Source organism: Takifugu rubripes, chromosome 6, assembly GCF_901000725.2.
Source record: "Takifugu rubripes chromosome 6, fTakRub1.2, whole genome shotgun sequence".
In the NCBI taxonomy this organism is placed as follows: Eukaryota; Metazoa; Chordata; class Actinopteri; order Tetraodontiformes; family Tetraodontidae; genus Takifugu; species Takifugu rubripes.
The window spans coordinates 11,791,656-11,813,474 of record NC_042290.1 but is presented as its reverse complement, the minus strand read 5'-3'; the positions used below and the strand labels follow the sequence as shown (position 1 = coordinate 11,813,474).

Below are 21,819 nucleotides of genomic sequence, written 5' to 3'. Positions count from 1 at the left end.
TGGCAGCGTATTTGGAGGCAACACCCAGCGTTCGCCTCGCTCTTTCTCTCTGCTGCAGCCTTTCCTCTGTGTTTTATCCTCATCATCTGATCCCGGCTCCCCTCCACATTCCTCTGGCAGCTAACGCTCGCTCTGTTTTTGGAGAAGTGTGCAGCGGCGTTCGGTGTTTGTTTTCAGCGTGGAAGAAAAATGCAGCTCTTGTTCTAAGGTTACAGAGCTGCCAAGAAGAATGCCAAACCTCCGCCGCCTCTCCGGTTACACCGTGTTTGCCTTGACCCCCACACCGTCCTGAAAGCGAGGACTTTGTCCCATCTTGTGCCATGAAAAGAAAATGTTTCTACTGGGAAATCTGACTGAAATCATGTTGTTTTTGAGGGTTCGGGAGACGGAGCGCTAATAACCGGCGGGTTGTTTTCCTCTGTTAGGTTCTAAAGTCTCTTGTAAACATATTGAGTAAATAAAGGCTTCATCCTTTCAGTTAATATTAATATTTGTAGCTGTGAAGCACCACCGTCACCTCTGAATCATGATTTTGACCTTCTACGCCCTCTTTGTATAGCGATTGAGTCGGCGTCCTACCTGTGGATCAGGTCTTCCAGGCTCCTCCCTCGTTCTTCATCCTGTTCCAGCTGTTTTTGCCGCACCTCCGCCTCCTCCGCCGACATTCCCTGCAGGAGCCATCGCTCTCGCATGGCCTTGGACTGGAAGAGGAAGCAGAGTCACGGTCAGGTATGCTGGCGAAGAGGCTGCTGAGCGCGCTCGTAATGATGCAGAATCTTGCAATTGGTCCTCCTCCGCCTGTATCATCACGCGCTTCAAACGCTGCTTCTCTCATCCGTTGGTCGGGGGTATTTTTAGACTTGATCTAAGTGGTCCATCACGGAGACTCATTCCTGGTGATAATTCTGGTGCAGCAGCTTCATTCATTTGTGATGAAGCTGATTCTGGTCACACAAACACTCATTAATGGGAATAATCTGCTGAGCAGAGCTGCCTGCCTGTCCAAAGGTCCTGTTGAAACACCAGCCAACGGCTCCGAGTTAGGGAGTTCATTCTGTCCCCGTGGGCGAGTTTCAGGAGAGGCTTCCACCAGCAGCTCTCAGGGTTCTGGATGTTCAGCTGTGTCTTCTTCTACACACGAGCTGAGCAAACCAGACGGTGAGAGATCATTTAGTGTAGAATAACCACGTGTTTCCTATGAGAACCAGCCTGCTCTCACGCTGTTTAACAGACTTTCCATTTCCTGTTGCGCTCTGAGACACAGCAGCTCTGTTAGGGAGGCCTGAAGGGAAGTTTGGGGGATATTTAGAGACCAGAACTGGCCCGTGGGACCATCTGCTTCTCACCTGTGATGCTGCTGAAGAATAGAAACCAGAGTCTTCCAAACATGCCCAAATCTGTATCACAGCAGGAGGGAGTGTGAGCGGGCAGGAGCTGCCGCTGCTGTGTGAGCCTTCCGAGGAGATCACATCAGTGTCTACACATTCCCACACTCAGATCTGTGCCTCCATTCAGGCAGGCTTGGACCACGCAGCTCTTTATCACATCCCCGTAGACTCCAGCCTTCATTTCCTCTCTCAGGGCTTTTCCGTCTCCAGAGAGGGCTCCACAAAGGCGGCTTCACGCTGCCTGACTGTGTGCCACTCAGCGGTAACGGCCATTAAATGGGATTTTTGTAAGCAGAAGCTGATAGAATCTACAGATGAAGGCAGCTGGAGAGGAGGATGGAGCAGAGCTTCTGTCTGCCCTAATCTGTTGTTGTTGTTGTTGTTGTTGTCAAACAGGCTCAGTCAACGATCATCGACTTGTATGAAACCGTGAGTGGTGAGAGATTCCTCAAAATGAGTGGATCCTCTTAGAGCGACTGAAGCTCCAGCAGGTATCTCCACCAGCCTGTGGCCAGCTTCACATGACCGCAGCTTCTGGGGTTCAGTTTAGTTCGCTAACATGTGAAACGGCAAAACTCTGAGTTTGTTTCCCTTCAGAGGAGGCTCATTGGTGCCGTCTGTGTTTAGCTCGTCTCCCAATTTCAGCTCTGGACTTTACAGGAGAAAAGAGTGGAAATAATTGAGGGGCTGGAAGACATCTGATACTTTTCCTTGGATCACACTTTTTTTGTGGTGGCTTCCATCACAGGAAGAGAGCTGAGATGCTTCTCCAACATTTTCCCTAAACAACATAGATAAACAACACTGACGGGTTCTTCAGCACAAAGCTGAAACCCTGCATTTGTGACTGGAGACAAACATCTTCATTAAAAGCCTCTGTGCTCCTTGGAACACCTCATTCACAGACCCACAGCTCAGATGGCTTTAATCAGCCTCTTTACACGATCGATCACAGCGCTCGGAGGCTCCTGAAACATCATGTATGTGGTTTCATACATCGATATCTAGAGTCTTCGCCCACGCTCACGTGCAACATGGTCCATGATAAGATGGTGCGTGGCTGGTGTCCCACTTCCTGCCTCTTTTTAACCCTTTCACGTCCCCTCACATCAGATTGTGCTGCTGACCTCAGCTTTGATCTGGAGGCTTGATTGTGTTAACCTCCAGATGTTGAACATCAGCAGGAGGCAGGTGGTGCGTGTGTAACGACCAACCTTGAGATGCTGCAGTTGCAGGACGAGCTCGTCCAGCTGGCTCCTCTTGTCTTCAATCTCAGTTTGCCTTTTCCGCTTCTCCTGTGAGGGACGAGAGAGAGAGAGAGATGAAAGATGGGCTCCCAGTCTGGTGGATCTGCACCGCCGCTGGTTTCATTAGCGGTTTTGTTGGCGTTGAGGCCTGCTGCCGCTGCCGGATCGATCGGTTTGATGCTGCTGCTCATTGAGCAAAGATCCCTGTGGGACCTTCAGATGTTGGGTTTAACAGTAAAGAGCCTGAAGACATTTAGGGGAGCGATCCAGGGGCGGCGTTCGCTGGAGCTGCTGGTGATCAGGTGGTCTCAACGCGCCAACGTCACCAACGTCTGACGTCACCAGACAAACTCTCTTCACCTCACTGGGACGGTTTTCAAGATGCTTCTGAAAGATGGAGGTTCAGGACGAAGGAGGAGCGAAGCTCATCCTCATCATCTTCATGGAAAGAATCAGGATTTCTGCATTATTTATTGAGGGTAATTCGATGGATGAAGGGACCCAGTTTTCTTTTAATGGGTAAACGTCATCAGTCTGCTTCTATTCTCACCCACTCAGAGGTAACAGCTGATTACATCATTGAGAAAACATGTCATCTTATATGCAGTTTAAGGTTTTGCTGCTTTATTTTAGCAGTTCTGGCTGTTGCCGGGACTTTATGTCCACGAATGAGTGTTTAAATAGATCCAATCTGTCTGGAAATAACCAATAAACCTGATGAACGGTGTTGGAGATCAGAAAAGAAAAGGAAAAAGGAAAAACTCCCTCTCTCTCTCTCTCTCTGTGTCTCTCTCTCTCTCTCTCTCTCTCTCTCACACACACACACACACACACACACACACACACACACACACACACACACGCAGACCACAACGAGCTCCCGACCTACACAGAAGCCGTTCCCATGGCTTATGAAGAACAGACAGCAGTTGGTGCCAGAGGTTTGGTCAACAGATGTCAAGGACTGTTTTGGATATGGGGAATGAGCAGATCACACACACACACACACACACACACACACACACACACACACACACACACAGAAGAATGAACCACTGATAAGACAACTACATTTCCTAAAATAACACCTCCCTCCAACGAGCTGTGTGTTCCTGACAGTTCCTGACTCATCAAACATCGAAGGGGGATCGGGATGAATGTAAAGCGTCGTCAGGTTTGACAACACTTTATCACAGCGCTCTAACTCACCTGGAACATTCCCCTTAAACAGCCTCCATACGATAGGAGAGCATTCTATGGTCATACAGCAGAAGCCCCATTAGAGCCCAAATCGGGCCGTCTGGAGGTGCAGCAGTGACCCGCGCTGGGCTGGGAGCCGCCCTTCCTATTCTACTGCCTCAGAATCAGGAGCTGTTCTGTCTGCAGCCGACTGCACCACATTGTCACCACATTGATATACTGGTGTGTAACATCTTGGGAGAACAACACTTCCATAGATACAAAGAGCCTGTATAATTCAGGGGAAACGAGCTTTTTCTGCCATGTTGCCGAATGAATGGAAACATTATTGACTTGATTGGGGCTCCAGTGTGGAGGATTATTCTGCTTCTTCGGGGTCACAGAGTTCCTATAAACAGTGTTGGGCCAGTTCTTAACGTACAGTTGAGTGTAGAGGAGAGACCCCGGGGTCCCGCTCTGGCTCTGCTCCTCCTCCTGCTTCTCCTCAGGGAAATATGTTGACATTCCCGGCGACAGACTCGTGACTTCCCACACTTTGCCTCAGCCAGTGTTCGGCCCCAATCGGCTACAAAAGGCCAAAACTCCCACTGCCAAGCCAGAATTTACAGACAAATCTGCAGTGTAGAAGAAGGTTCCTGAGAATCTGCATTAAAGTCCTGACAGGACAGCTGAAGAGCTGAGCTGCTGTCAGACTCAGGGATTCAGGTTGACATTGCATTGTTGCTGATTTTAAGACGCCGGAGGATATTTCTGCCTACATTTTAATCAAGCAAGCACTCGACGATGTCTTGGCCGTCTTGTGTGCAAATTAGACTGGAAACGGTGGCTTGGGCCCAGCTTCCAGACCAGTACAGAGCAAGTATTTATTTTAGAGGCTAAATTACACGTTGGGAGTTTGGCATGAGAAATGCTCGGAGCTCAGGGAAAATCCGGCTGGGAGAAAAGGTGCGACGGATCATGACGTCCGGACAGACGGGCGGACGGACGGGAAGATTAACGGACACGCAGGTGAAACACATGACAGCAGTAACATGTGAGGGAGGCTGAACGTCTGCTCTGCTTTTAAAGGAGCATCGTGTGACAATGCTAATTTAGTTCTGTGGGGAGCAGAATGCTAACCTGCTGAAGGTGGGGTCAGTAAATGCAAACTTAGCACGTCCTCGGGACGACGTGCATTCCGTGGTCAGGTGATATAGCAGCAGGTGGCGACGACACTCATCGTGTCCATATTGGGGAGCGTGCTGCTCCCCCATGGACAGGCTAACGTCGGTGAGACCTTACTGACTCTCTTTGACATCTACCGAATGTCATTTTTGACCTTTGTTCTATTCTGAACTGTAGAAGAACGAACACACATGCAGACAGACATACGGAGTAGAGAAGGTCTTCATCGGCTGTTTAAGAAAACGCTACTAAACATCACTCTAACTCTAAAAACGGAACTTTCACACAATTCCATCTCTGCTGACGAGTCTCCGTCTGGATGCTACATTATTGACTGCACAATTAAGTGTCATGAAAATGATTTTAAAACCAGCTGTGGTCACTAAAGCTGCATTCCACTCGTCTCTGAACCTTAACCCCACTCACACAAACACGCTAGAATGTCCAGCTGCTGCTAATTTTAGCTGTCCCAGACCCCCTACGATCCAACTAAACACACCCCCACCCCCCCCAACATGACTTTGCCCCAAGCACGCCGCCCATCTGCACACCACTGAGGTCCATAAACCAAGCAGCTCCATCCTGTGAGGGAGCCAATCTGGGTAGTCAGTAGCTGGAAATAGTGGGCGTTGTGATTGTGGAGGCCGAATATGAGCTACGCTAGTGTGACCCGCTGGAACGATGTGATGTAGCTGTTGGGTCCTGTTTTCCTTTTAGATGCTATTTCTGACATCCTCACTAAGACATTTACACGCTCCACGAGCTTCCTGATTTACAAGCAGTGGCGAAACAAGCCAAAGAAAGCAGCGAGCTGAAATTATAACTATTTTAGGGAATAAAAACCTTTAACAGCAACCTCTGGCAACACGTTCCAAGCTGTTATGAAGGTTTCAGTGCTGACATTAATCTGTAAATGTAAACCAACACATGCCTGCGGGGAGCTCAAACAACCCCCCACTGTATTCACCTCTGTTAACACAGGCCATTACCCAGAATGCCACAGCCACAAATCTGAGCACATGCCAGTGTCGCCCTATAACGCCCCCCTCACCTTCACCCTGGACAACACACGCCTCTGTTAGCGTGCTAAGCAGATCCAGACAGAGCAACAGTGGTTATTCACACGGGTTTACCTGCAACGTGGACACACACACACACACACACACCATCATTTGGGGCCAAGTCTATGTCTATGGAATGAGGAAGTGATACATGATGAGTGAGTTCATTGAAGGGTGTTTGTGTGTGTGTGTGTGTGTGTGTGTGTGTGTGTGTGTGTGTGTGTGTGTGTGTGTGTGTGCGCATGGTAGCAGCTCTGAAAAATGACCTCAGCTCTTTGGACTCTAAACTCCTGCTGTCCCCACTACTCACGCACGCACGCACGCACGCACACACGCACACACGCACACACGCACACACACACACACACATACACAAACGCACACACACACCACTGAAACTGACACTTGTGCGATCAGCTTTTTAGGGAACAATCCGACCGACTGCTGTAATAACATGTTAATAACACACCAAACACGTCTGAATTTAACGACCTCACATGTTTCCTAATCTGACCAATTAGCAGCCATGGAAACCTGCACCGCTGGCGCCCTTGATTCCCCTCAGACTGTTTGTGCCAAAGACAAACGAACGAATGAAACTAATTAAGCACAGTCACAGCTTTTGAAACAATCGCCATCAGTCATCACACAGTAAATCACCAGCAACCGCTGCTTTGGTTGTTGGTTCCGTGTTTTATTCACGGCCCGTCCAGACGGAAACGCTGATTGTAGTGACAGCTGTCTGCTGAAGGTCCAGATGAACCCAAACCACGTCTGTCCCGTTAATTAAAACGAGCGCCACGCCGGCAGAGACACCGGTGGATCCCCCATCGGACTCCCCAGGAGGTTTTCAACCAGACCTGCTAAAGTATTGATGAGGTCACACGCTGGTGCAGAGGACATCTCAGCGTATCAATTATGGATGGAATCAGCAGCTCGTCAGCTGCAGAGCATCTCGTCGCGCCTTCATTCTACTCCAGAGAGCCAGATGAGTCCCGATCACCATGTGGTGGTGGCACGGATGTAAACGGGTGTTTTTACTGTGCTGGCTCCGCCACTCCGGACCCTGGTTCTTTCCCAGCTGCTGTATCATGACTGTTTTCATGGCTCCTTCTCGTTGGAAGTCAGCGCAGAAGCAGTTTTTAAGAGTAACTACTCCCTCTTTAAGTGCTTGTTAATGCGTTAAAGTGATGCATATGAGGAGCTGCCTTGTCGAGAGAAGAAGGTTAAATGATTTATTTATTTTAGACGGATCTGTTTAAGGTCCGAATTAGACGGAGCGCTGAGGAGGAAAACTACTCAACAGGGTGTTGAGATGCTCAGAGCAGAGAACGGAGCTGAAGATAACGTCAGCACTCATTGACTTTGATAAGGAAACTCCTCCTTAAAGGAAACAACAGGCCAGTTCCACGTGAGCCATTAATAAACAATTTAATTCCAAGTTTAATATAACAGTTATTGGCCTTGTAAAACGTGCTTCATTAGCTGAAATGCTTCCTTACATTAAGAGGCCAAACTAAAGCAGGCGCATAAAGAGCAGAAGCTAAATTAGTATTTATCACCGTTGCTCCCATCAGGTTCCCTTTGCTGCTCTTACACAGGGAAAATGACAACAGGTGGAAAGAAGGTCAGTAAGAAGGTCAGTTTCTGAGTCCCAAACACCACATCAAGACTCGTTTACGGACAAATATCCTCCTTCTACAGGATTTCTCAGGATTGATGCCAGATATCGGGAATCTTCCAGGTTTTCCGTTCTCTATCTACAGGCTGGTATGGCTGCAGGCGTCATCGCAGCCAAAATAGTTTCCCCATCTGCCGCCGTTCCCCCGTAGCTGTGCATGGATGTGTGTGTGTTCCTGGGTTTGTGTGTGAGAGTGTGTGTGGTATGCTGTGGTTCCTCGCTGGCGCCAAATTTAGTCCCAGTCAGTGAAGCCGGTATGAAGCTCGATGCTATCAGTCGCAGCCAAGAGGAATCCTCAGCGATAACCCAACACGCGGTGATGCTAACGGGAAGGGGGACGACCTCCTGAGACCAGACCCCCTTTAAAGCAGACGCCTCAAACCTCAGACGTGCGGCCAAAGTGGTGGTGGGGGGGGCATTTTCCACCAAGTTTTAGCTGGTTTCAACCAGCAAAAGTCACTGACAGAGACAGAAGCCGACATGAACAGAGAGAGAGAGCAGAGGGCAAGAAGGCGAGTGGGAGTGATGTTCATTACAGTTGGAACAACAAAAACACTTTGTTTAATGGGACCAGCATGTAGGAGGCCATGACGTCATCCTGCGGTCCTTCATTTTGAATTTCGGGAGCTTTCATTGCAGCATTTTGGTTTTTTTTAACCTTTCTGGTTTGCATTGTGTGGAGACGGTTAAAAGTGAACATATACGGAGCGGCTGAGGGGTGAGAGTGACCGTGGTCGGGTCAGATGTTTTATCAAGAAGACTTGGCTGTGTCGTGCAAATGAAATCAACTTCTCCCGTCCCTCCATTTGAAAGGATGTCTGGATGAACAAGATGATTACTGTGACAACCCAGATGGAGAAATCAAAGAGAAGGAGTTAATGAAAGAGGCAGACGTGCTCACAGGAGCTCAGTCGCAGATGATGAAGGCGTTTGGGACACTGACAGACAAAAAAAAGCTTCAAACACTCAGACTTACCGCCAAGGCCTGCAGCCTCTCTTTGTGGAGCTGAGCCTCCTCACACGACATCCTGAGGTGGTGGGAGGCAGAGGCAAAAGGTGGGGAGAAGAGGGGAGGAAGGGGGTGCAGGGGTGAGAGAGGAGAAAGAGACGTGAGATCTGGGAAACTGGAGTCCCTCAGAGAGAGGCAGAGAGACAAAGAAAGGGAGGGGACAGGAGGAAAGGATGAGAAGAAGAAGAGTGTCCAGGAGAAGTGTCTTCCTCAGGAATAATCCAAACAGAGAGAGGGAGAAGGAGCTCTCATTCACTGGCCCTCCACTCAGGCCTCTGCTCGCACACTCTCCCTCCCTCGCTCTGTCCTCTACTCTTTCTTTTGGACCCTCTCTCCTCCCATTTGTCCCTCCTTTCCTCCCTCCCTCTCTCTTTTTTAGGCAAGAACCATGTGTGATTAAACAGCTGGGAGGAGCAGCTGACAGAGAGAGAGAGAGACCCACAGACAGACAGAGAGAGAGAGAGAGAGACAGAGAGAGAGAGACCCAGAGAGAGAGAGAGAGAGAGAGACAGAGAGAGAGAGAGACCCCACAGACAGAGAGAGAGAGACAGAGAGAGAGAGAGACCCACAGAGAGAGAGAGAGAGAGAGAGAGAGAGAGAGAGAGAGAGAGAGACCCACAGACAGAGAGAGAGAGACAGAGAGAGAGAGACCCACAGACAGAGAGAGAGAGACACAGAGAGAGAGAGACCCACAGAGAGAGAGAGAGAGAGAGAGAGACCCACAGACAGAGAGAGAGAGAGAGAGAGAGAGAGACCCACAGAGAGAGAGAGAGAGAGAGAGAGACCCACAGACAGAGAGAGAGAGAGAGAGAGAGAGAGACCCACAGACAGAGAGAGAGAGAGACCCACAGACAGAGAGAGAGAGAGACCCACAGAGAGAGAGAGAGAGAGAGAGAGAGAGAGAGAGAGAGAGAGAGAGAGAGAGAGAGAGATCTCAGAGAGGTCTCATGTGAGAGGAGACATTTTAACAGTTTACTCACTCTAATCTGATTAACTACAGTCCATGAACGGGTCGCTCAATAATCCCTCCAGTCGTTAGCATCCACCTATTTAACCGCTGCTCCGGCCTTTTGTCTTTGATGTTTGTTAAACCTCAATCATCTGCTGTGGATCTGGGTTCCGATCAGAGACGAGCCGGAACCAGCCGGAAGATGCCGACACCCAGATGAACCAGGCTAACGACGCTAACAATGCTAACAACACTAACCATGTGTGAGGATGTAGTTTCACCAAAATAAAATGTTGAACGTTTACATCATAAACAGTCACAAATGTGTCTGAGCTTCCGACACAGAAGCTATATAAATAAAGATTGATTGATTGGTTGGTTGGTTGATTGATCGATTGATTGATTGATTGATTGATTGATTGATTGATTGATTGATTGATTAAGCAACCTGAGAAGGTCGCTGCGGCCAGTACAATAGGATAGCTCAATGATCAAAGAATGCATCATAAATGGGATTATCAAAGCATCCTTCGGGATGATCAAAGCATCCTTCGGGACGATCAAAGCATCCTTCGGGATGATCAAAGCATCCTTCGGGACGATCAAAGCATCTGCCTGTAATGACCTGATGGGAACGATAGAATTCAACGAAGCTCAGCTGCATTTATGCCCCCAATATTTACCACCTAATGCTGCATTTCTATTGGTCAAAAATGATTAATCGCTCACTGATTAAATGTTTAATCATCACACTTCCCCCCTTTCACCACCCCTGTGTTACACAAGCAGAAGTCCTTATAAGGAGTAGCAGCAACAGCGGCGGGCTAGAGCAGGTCTTTAGGGAATACAGAAGCATGTAACACACACACACACACACACACACACACACACACACACATGCAGAGGACTACTGTTATTCCAGAAAACTTTTCCTGGAGAGTGTGTCTGAATTTAACCTCGTTAAAATGCTCAGAAACAACTTCTGCATTTGCCTGTTTCAATATTTAACGACTGTTGGGACTTTGATCCGGAGACCCTGAGAATCCACAAACCGCGGAAATGACATGATCTAACCTGTGACATCACAACTCTTTCGCTTGACTTCAGCAGAACAAAATACTCCACCGAAGATTTCCGCTCTCCAAAATTCTAGATTTGAATCGTAACCTGATGCTTTTGAGCACATAAACCTGAAAACACTTTGTTTCCACCATTTAGGCAGGAATTCTGACACAAATATGAAAGATTTGACTTGCTTTAGTGGCTTGTTTGGGCCAAGCGGCACATTTGACGGACGCCCACCCACTTACGTCGCGGGCAGGTTCTGAAGCAGGCGTGAGACGGAGGCGGAGCTTAAACGACTGCAGCTGTCTGGCTGCACAGCTGCCGCCACCTCTGACCCTCATTTGCACCAATCACAGGCTGCTCACGCTGTAGTTACAAATGTCTGGCTGTATTTTCAATCATTACCCCCCCAACACACACACACACACACACACACACACCCTAAAACGCGTCACCTCCACTCCCCCTTCCGATACCCCATCATTTTGGTCTCAGCTACGTCATCGTTGGAGACAACAGCATCATTGTGCTTCTGCATCGCCACGCCAACGCGATGACCTCACCTCGCATCCAGTCTGGCCCCGCCCCCCCCCATCCTGGCCCACATGTAATGGCCTCCAGATGTGAGGCCAGAGGGAGGAAACACACATACACACATGGAACGCAGCGTAATAGTTGCAAAATGACAACAGTGTGCCACAAAAGTGTGTCTCGTTTTCAAAGATAGCGCCTTCATTGGAAAATAACATTCATTTTCACTAAACTTCTGACCAATACGCTATCAGTCTGTTCACATTTGGAAAGATTTGACTTTTCTTTCTGGCTAACTGACTTTTTGTTGTATGTTAAAAATCTATTGTGTAACTTTAAAAACATCATCTTACCTTCAATTTATTGAACAATTTATTTGTTCTTTTTGATTTTTTCCTCCGCCGTGGCCGTAAGTCGTTGGCCCGAGGAGCCCCTCTCTGCTTTTTGTGGATGATCTTCTACATTTGCCTCATCAATTCACTAACTTCTTGCTCTTACTGGGACAATTTTGAGATGATGTGAAGAGCAGCTCCTCTAAATCTGAGTGCTCCCCAGCTAGAAAAGGGCAGATTGGGCAGGTTGACCCGGGGCATCTTCTGCCGTCCTGTAGGTGCTCTCTGAGGGAGGCTGGGCTCAGAGCTGGAGACGGCTGAGGAGCTCGTACGTGTGAGAGGAGCTCAGAGAGAAGCTACTCCTCCTCCTTGAGAGGAGCCAGTTGTGGAGGTTTAGGCAGATGGTCCGGATGCCTCCTGGAGGCCTCCCTGGGGAGGTGTTCCATCCAGGAGGTTGTGGACCAATCTGCTCCACAACTGATGACCAAAGCCTAGTTTCCTGCCCTGTAAGTTAGCCTGGTGGCAGAGTTGGAGTGTTGAGTTAGGATCCTGCGAATGTTCGGATCATTTAAGCTAATATTTACTGTTGGTTACAAAAGCACCTCGGTTGCTCAGTTCAGGAGCTCCTTCCTGTAAAACTGACTTCAGGGGCAATAAATAGCAGCAGAGCGCGGCTGCCTGCCACTCGGGTGTTTGCACTCCAAATGATGACAAATCCCTTTTCTGGTGCTGACTCAGTGAACGTGTGGTGCCGAGGGTAATGAGAGAGATAAGGTGAATTACAACAGCGCAGCTTGTTCATTAAGATAACGACTACGGATGTCAACACAAACATGTCTGCAGCAACACAACACAGCCGCACAAATAAAAACCCGTCATCCACATGAGGAAATCTTTCAGACGAGTCTTTACTGTCGTCGGGCAACGATGGCAGGAAATGAGAGCGTGGCCGTCTTGAGGGGAGCCGAGTCCATCTGAGCCAGAGCGTCATGGAGCTCCGGGGAAAACCAGTCAGCCAGGGGAGGCTACTCACACTACCGCTAGCAGTACTAGTGGTAGTTATGGTGCTAGTAGACATGGTAGTAGTATTACTACTAGTAGTAGTAATGATAGTAGCAGTATTTATGGTAGTAGTAGACATGGTAGTAGTATTACGAGTAGTAGTAGTAATGATAGTAGTAGTAGTTATGGTAGTAGTAGACATGGTAGTAATATTACTAGTAGTAGTAGTCATGGTAGTAGCAGTACTAGTAGTAGTCATGGTAGTAGTTGTCATAGTAGTAGTAGTAGTAGTAGTAGTAGTATGAGTAGTAGTAGTCATAGCAGTAGTAATACTCATGGCAGTAGTAGTACTAGTAGTAGTAGTCATGGTAGTACTCATGGTAGTAGTAGTCATGGTAGTAGTAGTACGAGTAGTAATAGTAGTAGTCATGGCAGTAGTAGTACTAGTAGTAGTTATGGTAGTAGTAGACATGGTAGTATTAGTACTAGTAGTCATGGTAGTAGTAGTCATGGCAGTATTTGTAGTAGTAGTCATGGTAGTAGTAGTCATGACAGTAGTAGTAGTAGTCATGGTAGTAATGGTAGTAGTAGTCATAGTAGTAGTAGTACTAGCAGTAGTCATGGTAGTAGTAGTAGTAGTAGTCATGGGAGTAATGGTAGTAGTCATGGTAGTAGTAGTTATGGTATTAGTCACAGTAGTAGTAGTCATGGTAGTACTAGTACTAGTAGTAGTCATGGTAGTAGTAGTTATGGTATTAGTCACAGTAGTAGTAGTCATGGTAGTACTAGTACTAGTCGTAGTCATGGTAGTAGTAGTTATGGTAGTAGTCACAGTAGTAGTAGTCATGGTAGTACTAGTACTAGTCGTAGTCATGGTAGTAGTAGTTATGGTAGTAGTCACAGTAGTAGTAGTCATGGTAGTACTAGTACTAGTAGTAGTCATGGTAGTAGTAGTTATGGTAGTAGTCACAGTAGTAGTCATGGTAGTACTAGTACTAGTCATGGTAGTAGTAGTTATGGTAGTACTAGTACTAGTAGTAGTCATGGTAGTACTAGTACTAGTAGTAGTCATGGTAGTAGTAGTTATGGTAGTACTAGTACTAGTAGTAGTCATGGTAGTAGTAGTTATGGTATTAGTCACAGTAGTAGTAGTCATGGTAGTACTAGTACTAGTCGTAGTCATGGTAGTAGTAGTTATGGTAGTAGTCACAGTAGTAGTAGTCATGGTAGTACTAGTACTAGTAGTAGTCATGGTAGTAGTAGTTATGGTAGTAGTCACAGTAGTAGTCATGGTAGTACTAGTACTAGTCATGGTAGTAGTAGTTATGGTAGTACTAGTACTAGTAGTAGTCATGGTAGTACTAGTACTAGTAGTAGTCATGGTAGTAGTAGTTATGGTAGTACTAGTACTAGTAGTAGTCATGGTAGTAGTAGTAGTAGTACGAGCATCTGGTCTCTGATGCTGGAAACTCCTGAAATTGCATCAACGTCACAAATGAGAGAAAAATGGATTGTTGGGTTCTGACAGGTTTTTCTCCCAGTGAGGTAAATTCTTATTCTCTCCCATGTCTCTGGGCTGATTTTCATTCTGTGTGTGTGTGTGTGTGTGTTTACATAGCATTTCGCATATTTGAGCCAAGGTGGAGGGAGCTGCAGGCTGGGACAGAATTGTCCACCATCCTACAGAACCCCCCCACGCATGCACACACACACACACACACACACACACACACACACGACTGAGGACTGAATGCTCCCCCATGTACCAGACTGGTTATTATGCAGAAAGCACACAGAGAAAGGGAGGGGTGTACAGTGTGTGTCCTCACCAGTCATGACTGAGCAGCAGTTTCACCATGACAGAGCTCTCGTTCCCATGACAACCCAGCCTGTCAGATGGAAGAAAGAACGAGGGGGGGAAAGGAAGGTGGACAGATGCAGAGGAGGACAGGATGGACAGCAAGATAGAGGGAGAAGGATGAGACGATCCTCTACTCACAGTGCTGCTGCTGTGCCGTTGCTCCTCAAAGGTGCATCTGCCATGGCCGCACCAGCCTCCTCTCTGCCTCCCGGCCTCCTTTTGACAACAGCCCTGTCCTCCTCCTGCTCCTACGCCCCTTCTAATCTTCTCCTCCTCCTCCTCTTCCTCCTTTCCTCCTGCTCTTTCGTTGTGCGTGTGTCACACCAGAATATGTCAGAGCAGTTGCTGCCACCACTCCTGCATCACCGTGTGCTGCCTGCAGGAGGGTCGGGTGTGGGTGCGTGTGTGTTCGTGTGTGTGTGAGAGAGAGAGAGAGAGAGGGAGGGAGAGAGAGAGAGAGAAGGGGGCGGTTAACGTGCTTTATTTGACAATTTTAAAGAAGTGATGCACATTTCTTCCTCTGTGAGGCCCCACTCGGTCTGTCTCGGCTTGGGAACAGAACCCCATCAGAAAGAACCAAGATCTCATTCCCCGGTGCTCAAATCCGCTCACAAGCTTGTTGTGCTGCAGAACTCCTTGGTTCCACAGCTGTCCTCTATCTGCAGAAGGCAGCCAAACCTTGAAGACAATTTTCCAGCCCTTTCTCTAAAAAAAGCTCATTTGCAATCTCCATGCAGGGGAGTGTCGGGGGCCTAACGTGAGGTTTATTCCTTAAATTCATGTTTTACTGTAGAAATGAGACAAAAATTAATAAAGATTCACAAGGAGGCATATGACCATTTTCTGCATATTTAACTACAATTTTGACTTTTTAAAAACAGACAGGACCCACCAGAACAGAGAATACATCTTAATTTTAAACTATACACAAATATCGAGTTAAGCTGCATTTGCGTTTGTGGCCACCAGAGGGCGCTGTGTGATCAGCAGACCTCCCTTCAAGCCAGAGCACAAGTAGATATATTAGTATATTATAGTATATAATACTATATAGTATGCAATATAGTATATAGTATATAATACTATATAGTATATAATACTCATGGTAGATATAGCATATTTTTGTTTGTTCTTCAAAATCCTCAAATTTTAAAAACCAACCTATCATTAAAAACCTAGAATCTGATCTGCAGTGAATTTGAGATTACGTACTTGGAGAATAACCAAACAGAAATCGAAGAGAAGGAATCCAATTTCCTAGATTGACCATCAGGACAGCCAGAGATCGTAGAAGGCTTATGAAGACACGCCCCAAATTATTTTATTTTCAGTACAGAAATGTATAATGTAAAATAGTGACCTGTTCAGGGCACCGGTTACATACACATGCATTTTAAAATAAAATCAAATAATGTCTGTGTAAATTCTCAGTCATCCAGGTCATTGTATCCAAGGTAGTTTTCTCTGTCAACTGGACTGGGAAAGAAACCCAGTCCAGTTGACAGAGAAAACTACCTTGGAAAATCAAATAATGCACATTTCCTTAAATGTGATTACAAAGTCATTGAAATGTGAAGAATTTTTATCAACTAACACTGAAATGTGCAAATTCTGTTAATCAGGAATGTAAACATTGGGCAATATAAGTATGTCATATTAATCTCTTTTTCTGACATGCCGGATCCTTAGTTTATATCAATGGATTAGTATCTTTGAGTTATTCTTCTTTGTGTCTCCTTTCAGACAAATCTGTGCCCCACCATCCCAGGATTTTAGTCATCTTGTCCACAAAGTCTCTTGAGAGCATCACCGTAGCTGCCTGACACCTCCGACTACATCAACAGAAAGAGAAGAAAAAGGAACACAGAATTGTCTTAAGTGCTTATAAGACTCTCACCTCAAAGCCAACAGATTCTACTGCTGCTGCATCTGATGTTTTTAATCCTACACGTTCGTGTTTGGGTGTCAGTTAACTGGAATATTCCCAAACGTGCTGCATGTCATCATAAAGTAGATCGTCTGACCTCCAGCCGAGAGTAGAGGGTGAATCCAAACAGCTTCTTGTACTCCGCTTTAATGTCCGACAGGTCGATCTCTGCGCGGCTGACCAGGATCCTGGTCAGAACGGACTCTGTGGTTCCAGCTCCCTGCACACAATAAAGATCGGGCCAAGAAACAGATGCAGAGAAAGTAAATAAATATGGAAATATCATCCGACCCCCTCTGCTCTCCTGACGCTGCTCTGTTAGATTTATTAAAATGAAGACTCTTGGTGGCACTGTTGCTTTTCATTTTGACAGTTGCTAAGGTAACGGGAGTCAAGCGCCGTCTGCTTGTCCAGGCAACAAACAGCATGTTTAGCTCCTGGAAAACTACAACTGCCATTTTGGAACCCTGAATTTTGTCTCCAATAAACAGCAGGTGAAATTAAAATGCATGGTGCAGCCGTGCTCGCAGCACGTCTGGGTCATCAGTTCTGGAGCCGGGTGGTGGCTTAACATGGTGTTCCACACCACTGACAGTCAATGCTGCTGAAAAGAGCGCGACAAAAGAATCTGTGGGTCTGGTTTGGCAGACACAAGCTTGGGCCATTCATGCTCCACATTTTAAATGACAACGACAGATTTTTCTCCTACTGTGGATAAACTCCTCTTCTCATTACTAGCTAGCTGTTGTAATTATTATCTCTAATGGTGTCTCAGCAGTGGAAATACAAAATAGTAAAAAATAAACTCTGTACAAGCACCAAAATCACAGTTAAAAACTGGAGTGGATGGTGGGACTTGCACGTTTTACCTTCATTGCGCTGAAAAGTCTCTCAGCAAAATAGGCAGGAACATTCTTCACACACTTTACTGGAAGAAAAACACATTCAAAGCGTTTAGCCTCAAATGTGCTGCTTTTAGTCCACGAAGTCCCGTGGTTTCTTACCGACGGCCACCAGGAGATCCTGCAGGGTTCCAGACATCTCACTCTCGATGCTCTCCTGCAGAGTCTTCTTACTCATGCTCTTGTACTCCACCAGAGCTGCAAATACACGGCAGAGGAATCCAAACCTGCTCAGTGTTGCTGAGAAACACTTCAGACATTTGAATGACAGCCGACCGATCTAATGAGGGTCCGAGTTCACGATATTGATAATAACGGTCCGACGAGAGGGAACCCACTCTGTCGAAGCTGTGGGACGCTCCTGTGGCACAAGATGTCAATGAACTTTGCTTCATCGGTCCCCCACTTCTTCTCTCCTGCTTCATACAGGTCCTTGGAGGAACATCAGAATACACAGCACATATTTTAAGATCTGATCTCAGGTCCATTTCAGAGAATCCAACCCGGGCCTCACCTTAGCATCTGCTTTAGCTTGGGCAGCATCCACCTTGGTGCTCTCATCCCTCTTCCCCTGTGAGGAAGGACGCATCATTTATGAAGTACACAAACAACTTCACTTAAAAAGACCTGAAGAACATTGAAATTCCAACTTCTCAATGTGTTTTCTGATCGTCTTTGGTGCTTCAGTTTTTCTGGTTCGTTTCCTTTAAATTAGACTTTTATTGTCTTTTGAAATCGACGTTCCACCTCGGTCTCCGGATGCGGTTCTGTGTCGCTATTTTAGCTTCCTGCCTGTCACAGAAGTTCATAGAGGGTCTCAGTACCTCAGCCAAGATGAGCAGCGCCTTGCCGTAATCTCCAGACACCTCAGACTGCAGATCGTGAATCACCGACCTTCCGCATTCTGAAAACAGAACCACACCAGGTGTCACTGCCAGGAGCCTGTGCTACTCGCTCCAAATGTACCCTGTGAAGGAACCTGCTAGGTAAGCCTCAGACAGGGCCTTGATCTGTCTGTTGGAGCGGGAGGCAAAGATCTCAGTCAGCGTGCTTTCAGTCGTCCCGGCACCCTGAAGGTCAGAGGAAAAAAATGAATCCCAGCCTGAACTCTCTCATCTTCGTTGACCCGTCAGGCTCACCTTGATTGCTCTGATCACCTCCTGACAGTCATACACATCTGGAGGCGTCGCCAAGGCCACCAAAAGGTCCTCAAAATCTCCGTGAGTGTCCCCCTCCAAATCAGCCACGAGAGTCTGAAAGTAATGATGCACAAATCTCCCGCCGTCACAATCAGACCTAGTACAGGAAGCCAGAAGATTCTGGTACTAGCTGGTACAATCTGGCAACTTAAACTGTGACATATGGCTGTCTATCATCTGTGGCTGGGGAAGCGTTCTGGCCATCCATACCCTCCCGGTGGCTTTCTCATAGGCTTTGGCGACGAGCTGACGCTGGAAATTGCTCCTTTGTGTCAGTACCTCAATTAATGTCTTCTCTGTTGTACCTGTACAGAAGAACCCCCCCCCCCCCCCCAAAACTATTAACACACAGTTGTTCATTGTTAATTATTGAGTATACAACATTCCTGTGAAGTTTAAAACATATTTTAAACTTAAAAATATTTTATTTTAACAAAAATCAGACAGAAGCAGTCAAAACTTCTTCTTAAGCTTTGGATGAATGACCCAGTTTCCCTTGTGTTTGTGGTCTTGTGTTATTTGTGTGTTATTTCCATGGGATTATGTTCGACCTGGTTTGAGATAGTGTTCTGTGGGCTTTTATTTTTACAATAATTGACCTTGCGCAACACTTCGGAAAGCTCGTGTTTGTGAAAATGTGCCACATAAATAAAGTGGATTGGTTCATTGAACTTACCAAGACCCTCTACGGCCTTCCTCAGTGCAGACACGTCCTCTTCTACTTTAAAGTCTGTCTTGTCCTTAACAGTTCCTCTTGTATTTGACTGATTAAAAAACCCAAATACCAACCAGTTAAAATTACAATATGGTGAAAGTATGTCAAAATTGGCCCAGGTTCTCCTAAATCAGTTTCACTAGTTCTGACCTCGTAACACAATAATATGCGAGCTGAGTGATTACTGATTCAGAGCTGAGGCTTTCTTTGGAATGCAGGCTTACATTGACTGTGATTGAGGAGGGGGAGTCCAAAAGCAGGTCCAAGTCATCCTGCAATGCAACAATGTGAATAAACAGATTAAATGAGTAACTAAAGTGAGATTAACATTTATCCACCCATAGCTCTTTGGCAAATACTTACCCAGACAGACATGACTTTGATGCAAAAAAGGTCAGAAACTGATGGGGGGAAAAGGCACAAAATGTCACCACCCTCACTTAACTCACCTATGCTGTGGACCACGTGGCACTTTTTAAAATAAAATAAGAAAAATGACAGTGTTAAAACGTTTTCTTAGAGGTAAATATTTAAATGGATTTTTAGTTTCAAACCAAGCAACATTTCCTGTCAAAAACGTGACCCTGAATGTTTCTGCTATGAACTCCACCTCCAGTATGATCTCCCGATGTGGCCCATCCTTCACAGGTTTTCTTCTTCTACGCCTGACTCTTCCTCTTGGAGTCCACACTAAACGTGTGCTTTAAATCCGCCACAAGGGCTCTCAGTTGCGCTTCTATATCAACTTTACAACAATCCCAACATGCAACTATGGAAACTCAACATCCTTATCCGACATCCTGGACTCGAATGGAAACGTCAGCAATCAGAACCTAAAGCGAATCCACCGTCCCCAAACAAGCCCCTGAGCATGACAGCATAAACACACACAGAGACACGCAACCACCATAACACGTTTAAACTCGTGTTATAAATGCTCTCTTACCCAAAAAGAGAACTTTCTGCAGCGGCAACAAACTCACCACACCTTTGGATAAAATGAACAGACACGCCCACAAGAGGAAGTAGAATCGCAAACCCCTCCCCTTTTCATGGCGCTGCGCATCACAAAGCTCGTTTCCGGCATGTTTCATTTCGATCGATCAGTGTATTCCTGATAGTTGTGTTATAAATGATATTCTAAAATAACGTTAATTTTCATTTTTCAACATTAATTAATTGTCGTCATCTCGAGAAGAAACGAATTACAGAGCCACCTTGTGGCGAGATGTGAGATTACAGAAGTGAATTCGGGTCTGACAGACGTCAGTGAAGGAAGGTTGCTCACTGTTTAGGTGGGTTAAACATCCAAACTGTTCACAATAACAAAGCAGAAAGCAACAACCGTGTGAGAAGTTGCTAAAGCCTTTTGGTTACAGACAGGTGGCGATTTAAAAAGATGGGATTAGCTATAATCAACATATGATCTCTCCACTTGATCCTTGGTTTTCTGTGAGGTCTCTTCCCAGTTGCACAAGCCAGGATCACCTCCCGAGAAAGGGTTCCTTCCTAGGGCAATTGAATAGGAGGGAGAGAGGGAGATTGGATGGCACTGAGAAGGTTCAACATACTCCCACAAACCAGCCATTCCTCTAAATTGCAACCCCTCCAGGTATGGAGGGAAAGAAGTTAGAGCAACAATGGTGACGAATATTGGTTAAAAAAGAAAAACAAACATAATGTCACTAAGCCGCTTTTGATTATAATAAAATTACGGGTATGTCGTGATTTAACTGTAGAAAGGAAAGAATTATCGTCCGATCATCATCTTTAATTCTGTTCACCTATATTTAGAGACCACAAAGATTCCATACAATCAGGCAGCATTTCAGCTTTCTTTAGTCTTTAACTTAGTAATTTAGTGTTTCTTTTCAACTATAACAGTAAATGGATTTATTATCTTCTGGAAGGTCTGGCAGTCTCCAGTCTTCTGGATAAAGGTTGGCCTCCTTTTCAAGATTCAAGATTCAAGAGTACTTTATTGATCCCTTTAGGGGTGTCCATCAGGGAAATTAGCATCTCCAAAAAAACGTACAGCACTGTACAAAATTTCCCACCACCATTACACACCATTAAACCTATTAAAGATAATAAAAATAGAATAAAATAAGAAATAAAATAGAATAAATTAAATAGAATATAAATATAAAATATAAAACTATAAAAATGTTCCAGTTCTCCTGTTGGCCCTCCTCCCCCCAGTGAGGAGTTGAACAGCCTGATGACTCGGGGGATGAATGAGTTCCCCAGTCTGTTTGTCCTAAACTTGGGGAGGCGCAGCCTCTGGCTGATCAGGCTTCTCTGGCTGTGGATGACAGTGTGCAGAGGGTGGCGGACATTGTCCTTGATGCTCCGCAGTTTGTCAGCAGTTCTCCTCTCTGCCACTGTTGCCAGAGGTTTCAGCTTCATCCCCACCACCGAGCTGGCCCGCCTGATCAGCTTCTCCAGCCTGGAGAGGTCCGCTTTTGTCGCATTCCTCCCCCAGCACACCACAGCGTAGGACAGGATGCTGGCGACCACAGACTGGTAGAACATCCAGAGGAGTTTCCTGCAGATGTTGAAGGATCTGAGTCTCCTCAGGAAGTA

The 21,819-nt window shown here is 46.3% G+C and overlaps 2 protein-coding genes across 10 annotated transcripts in view; both read right to left on the bottom strand.

The window, feature by feature from the left end:
• The window catches only part of palm2akap2 (PALM2 and AKAP2 fusion), a 44,165-nt gene extending 29,291 nt beyond the window's left edge, over positions 1–14,874 (bottom strand). For 2 of the 6 annotated variants that reach the window (XM_029837632.1, XM_029837633.1), the window contains exons 1-5: positions 14,629–14,874; positions 14,459–14,518; positions 8,718–8,769; positions 2,603–2,683; positions 580–701 (exon numbers count right to left, since the gene is read on the bottom strand). In XM_029837632.1, coding sequence (XP_029693492.1) covers positions 580–701; positions 2,603–2,683; positions 8,718–8,769; positions 14,459–14,518; positions 14,629–14,672 — 359 coding nt within the window. In that variant the 5' untranslated portion in view covers positions 14,673–14,874. Of the gene's footprint in view, positions 1–579; positions 702–2,602; positions 2,684–8,717; positions 8,770–9,730; positions 9,939–14,458; positions 14,519–14,628 lie in introns of those variants that run through there. The other 4 variants (XM_029837634.1, XM_029837635.1, XM_029837636.1 and 1 more) reach the window with 4 other exon arrangements.
• A 901-nt stretch (positions 14,875–15,775) lies between these two features.
• On the bottom strand, positions 15,776–20,342 carry anxa3b (annexin A3b). Of its 4 annotated transcripts, none has more exons than XM_029837961.1 (15): positions 20,180–20,342; positions 19,597–19,634; positions 19,458–19,505; positions 19,195–19,282; positions 18,729–18,823; positions 18,459–18,572; positions 18,299–18,389; positions 18,144–18,223; positions 17,834–17,890; positions 17,658–17,751; positions 17,422–17,517; positions 17,287–17,345; positions 16,515–16,637; positions 16,024–16,322; positions 15,776–15,903 (listed from the first exon to the last, which is right to left on the bottom strand). In XM_029837961.1, the coding sequence occupies exons 1-14, from the start codon at positions 20,325–20,327 to the stop codon at positions 16,263–16,265; spliced, it is 1,191 nt and encodes a 396-aa protein (XP_029693821.1). In that variant the 5' UTR covers positions 20,328–20,342; the 3' UTR covers positions 15,776–15,903; positions 16,024–16,262. The 4 variants fall into 4 exon arrangements, with proteins under 4 accessions (XP_029693821.1, XP_029693823.1, XP_029693822.1 ...); XM_029837963.1 differs by having other exon boundaries at positions 19,597–19,704; positions 20,180–20,240; XM_029837962.1 differs by lacking the exon at positions 20,180–20,342 and adding an exon at positions 19,844–20,157 and having other exon boundaries at positions 19,597–19,704.
• Positions 20,343–21,819: the final 1,477 nt, after the last annotated feature.

Coding starts and splice junctions, on each gene's coding strand:
- anxa3b (XM_029837961.1), bottom strand. CDS start 20,327: ATGAAACATGCCGGAAACGAGCTTTGTGATGCGCAGCGCCATGAAAAG. Junction 19,283..19,457: donor CCTCCTCAATCACAGTCAAT/GTAAGCCTGCAT, acceptor TTTTTTAATCAG/TCAAATACAAGAGGAACTGT. Junction 18,573..18,728: donor ATGAGAAAGCCACCGGGAGG/GTATGGATGGCC, acceptor CATTACTTTCAG/ACTCTCGTGGCTGATTTGGA.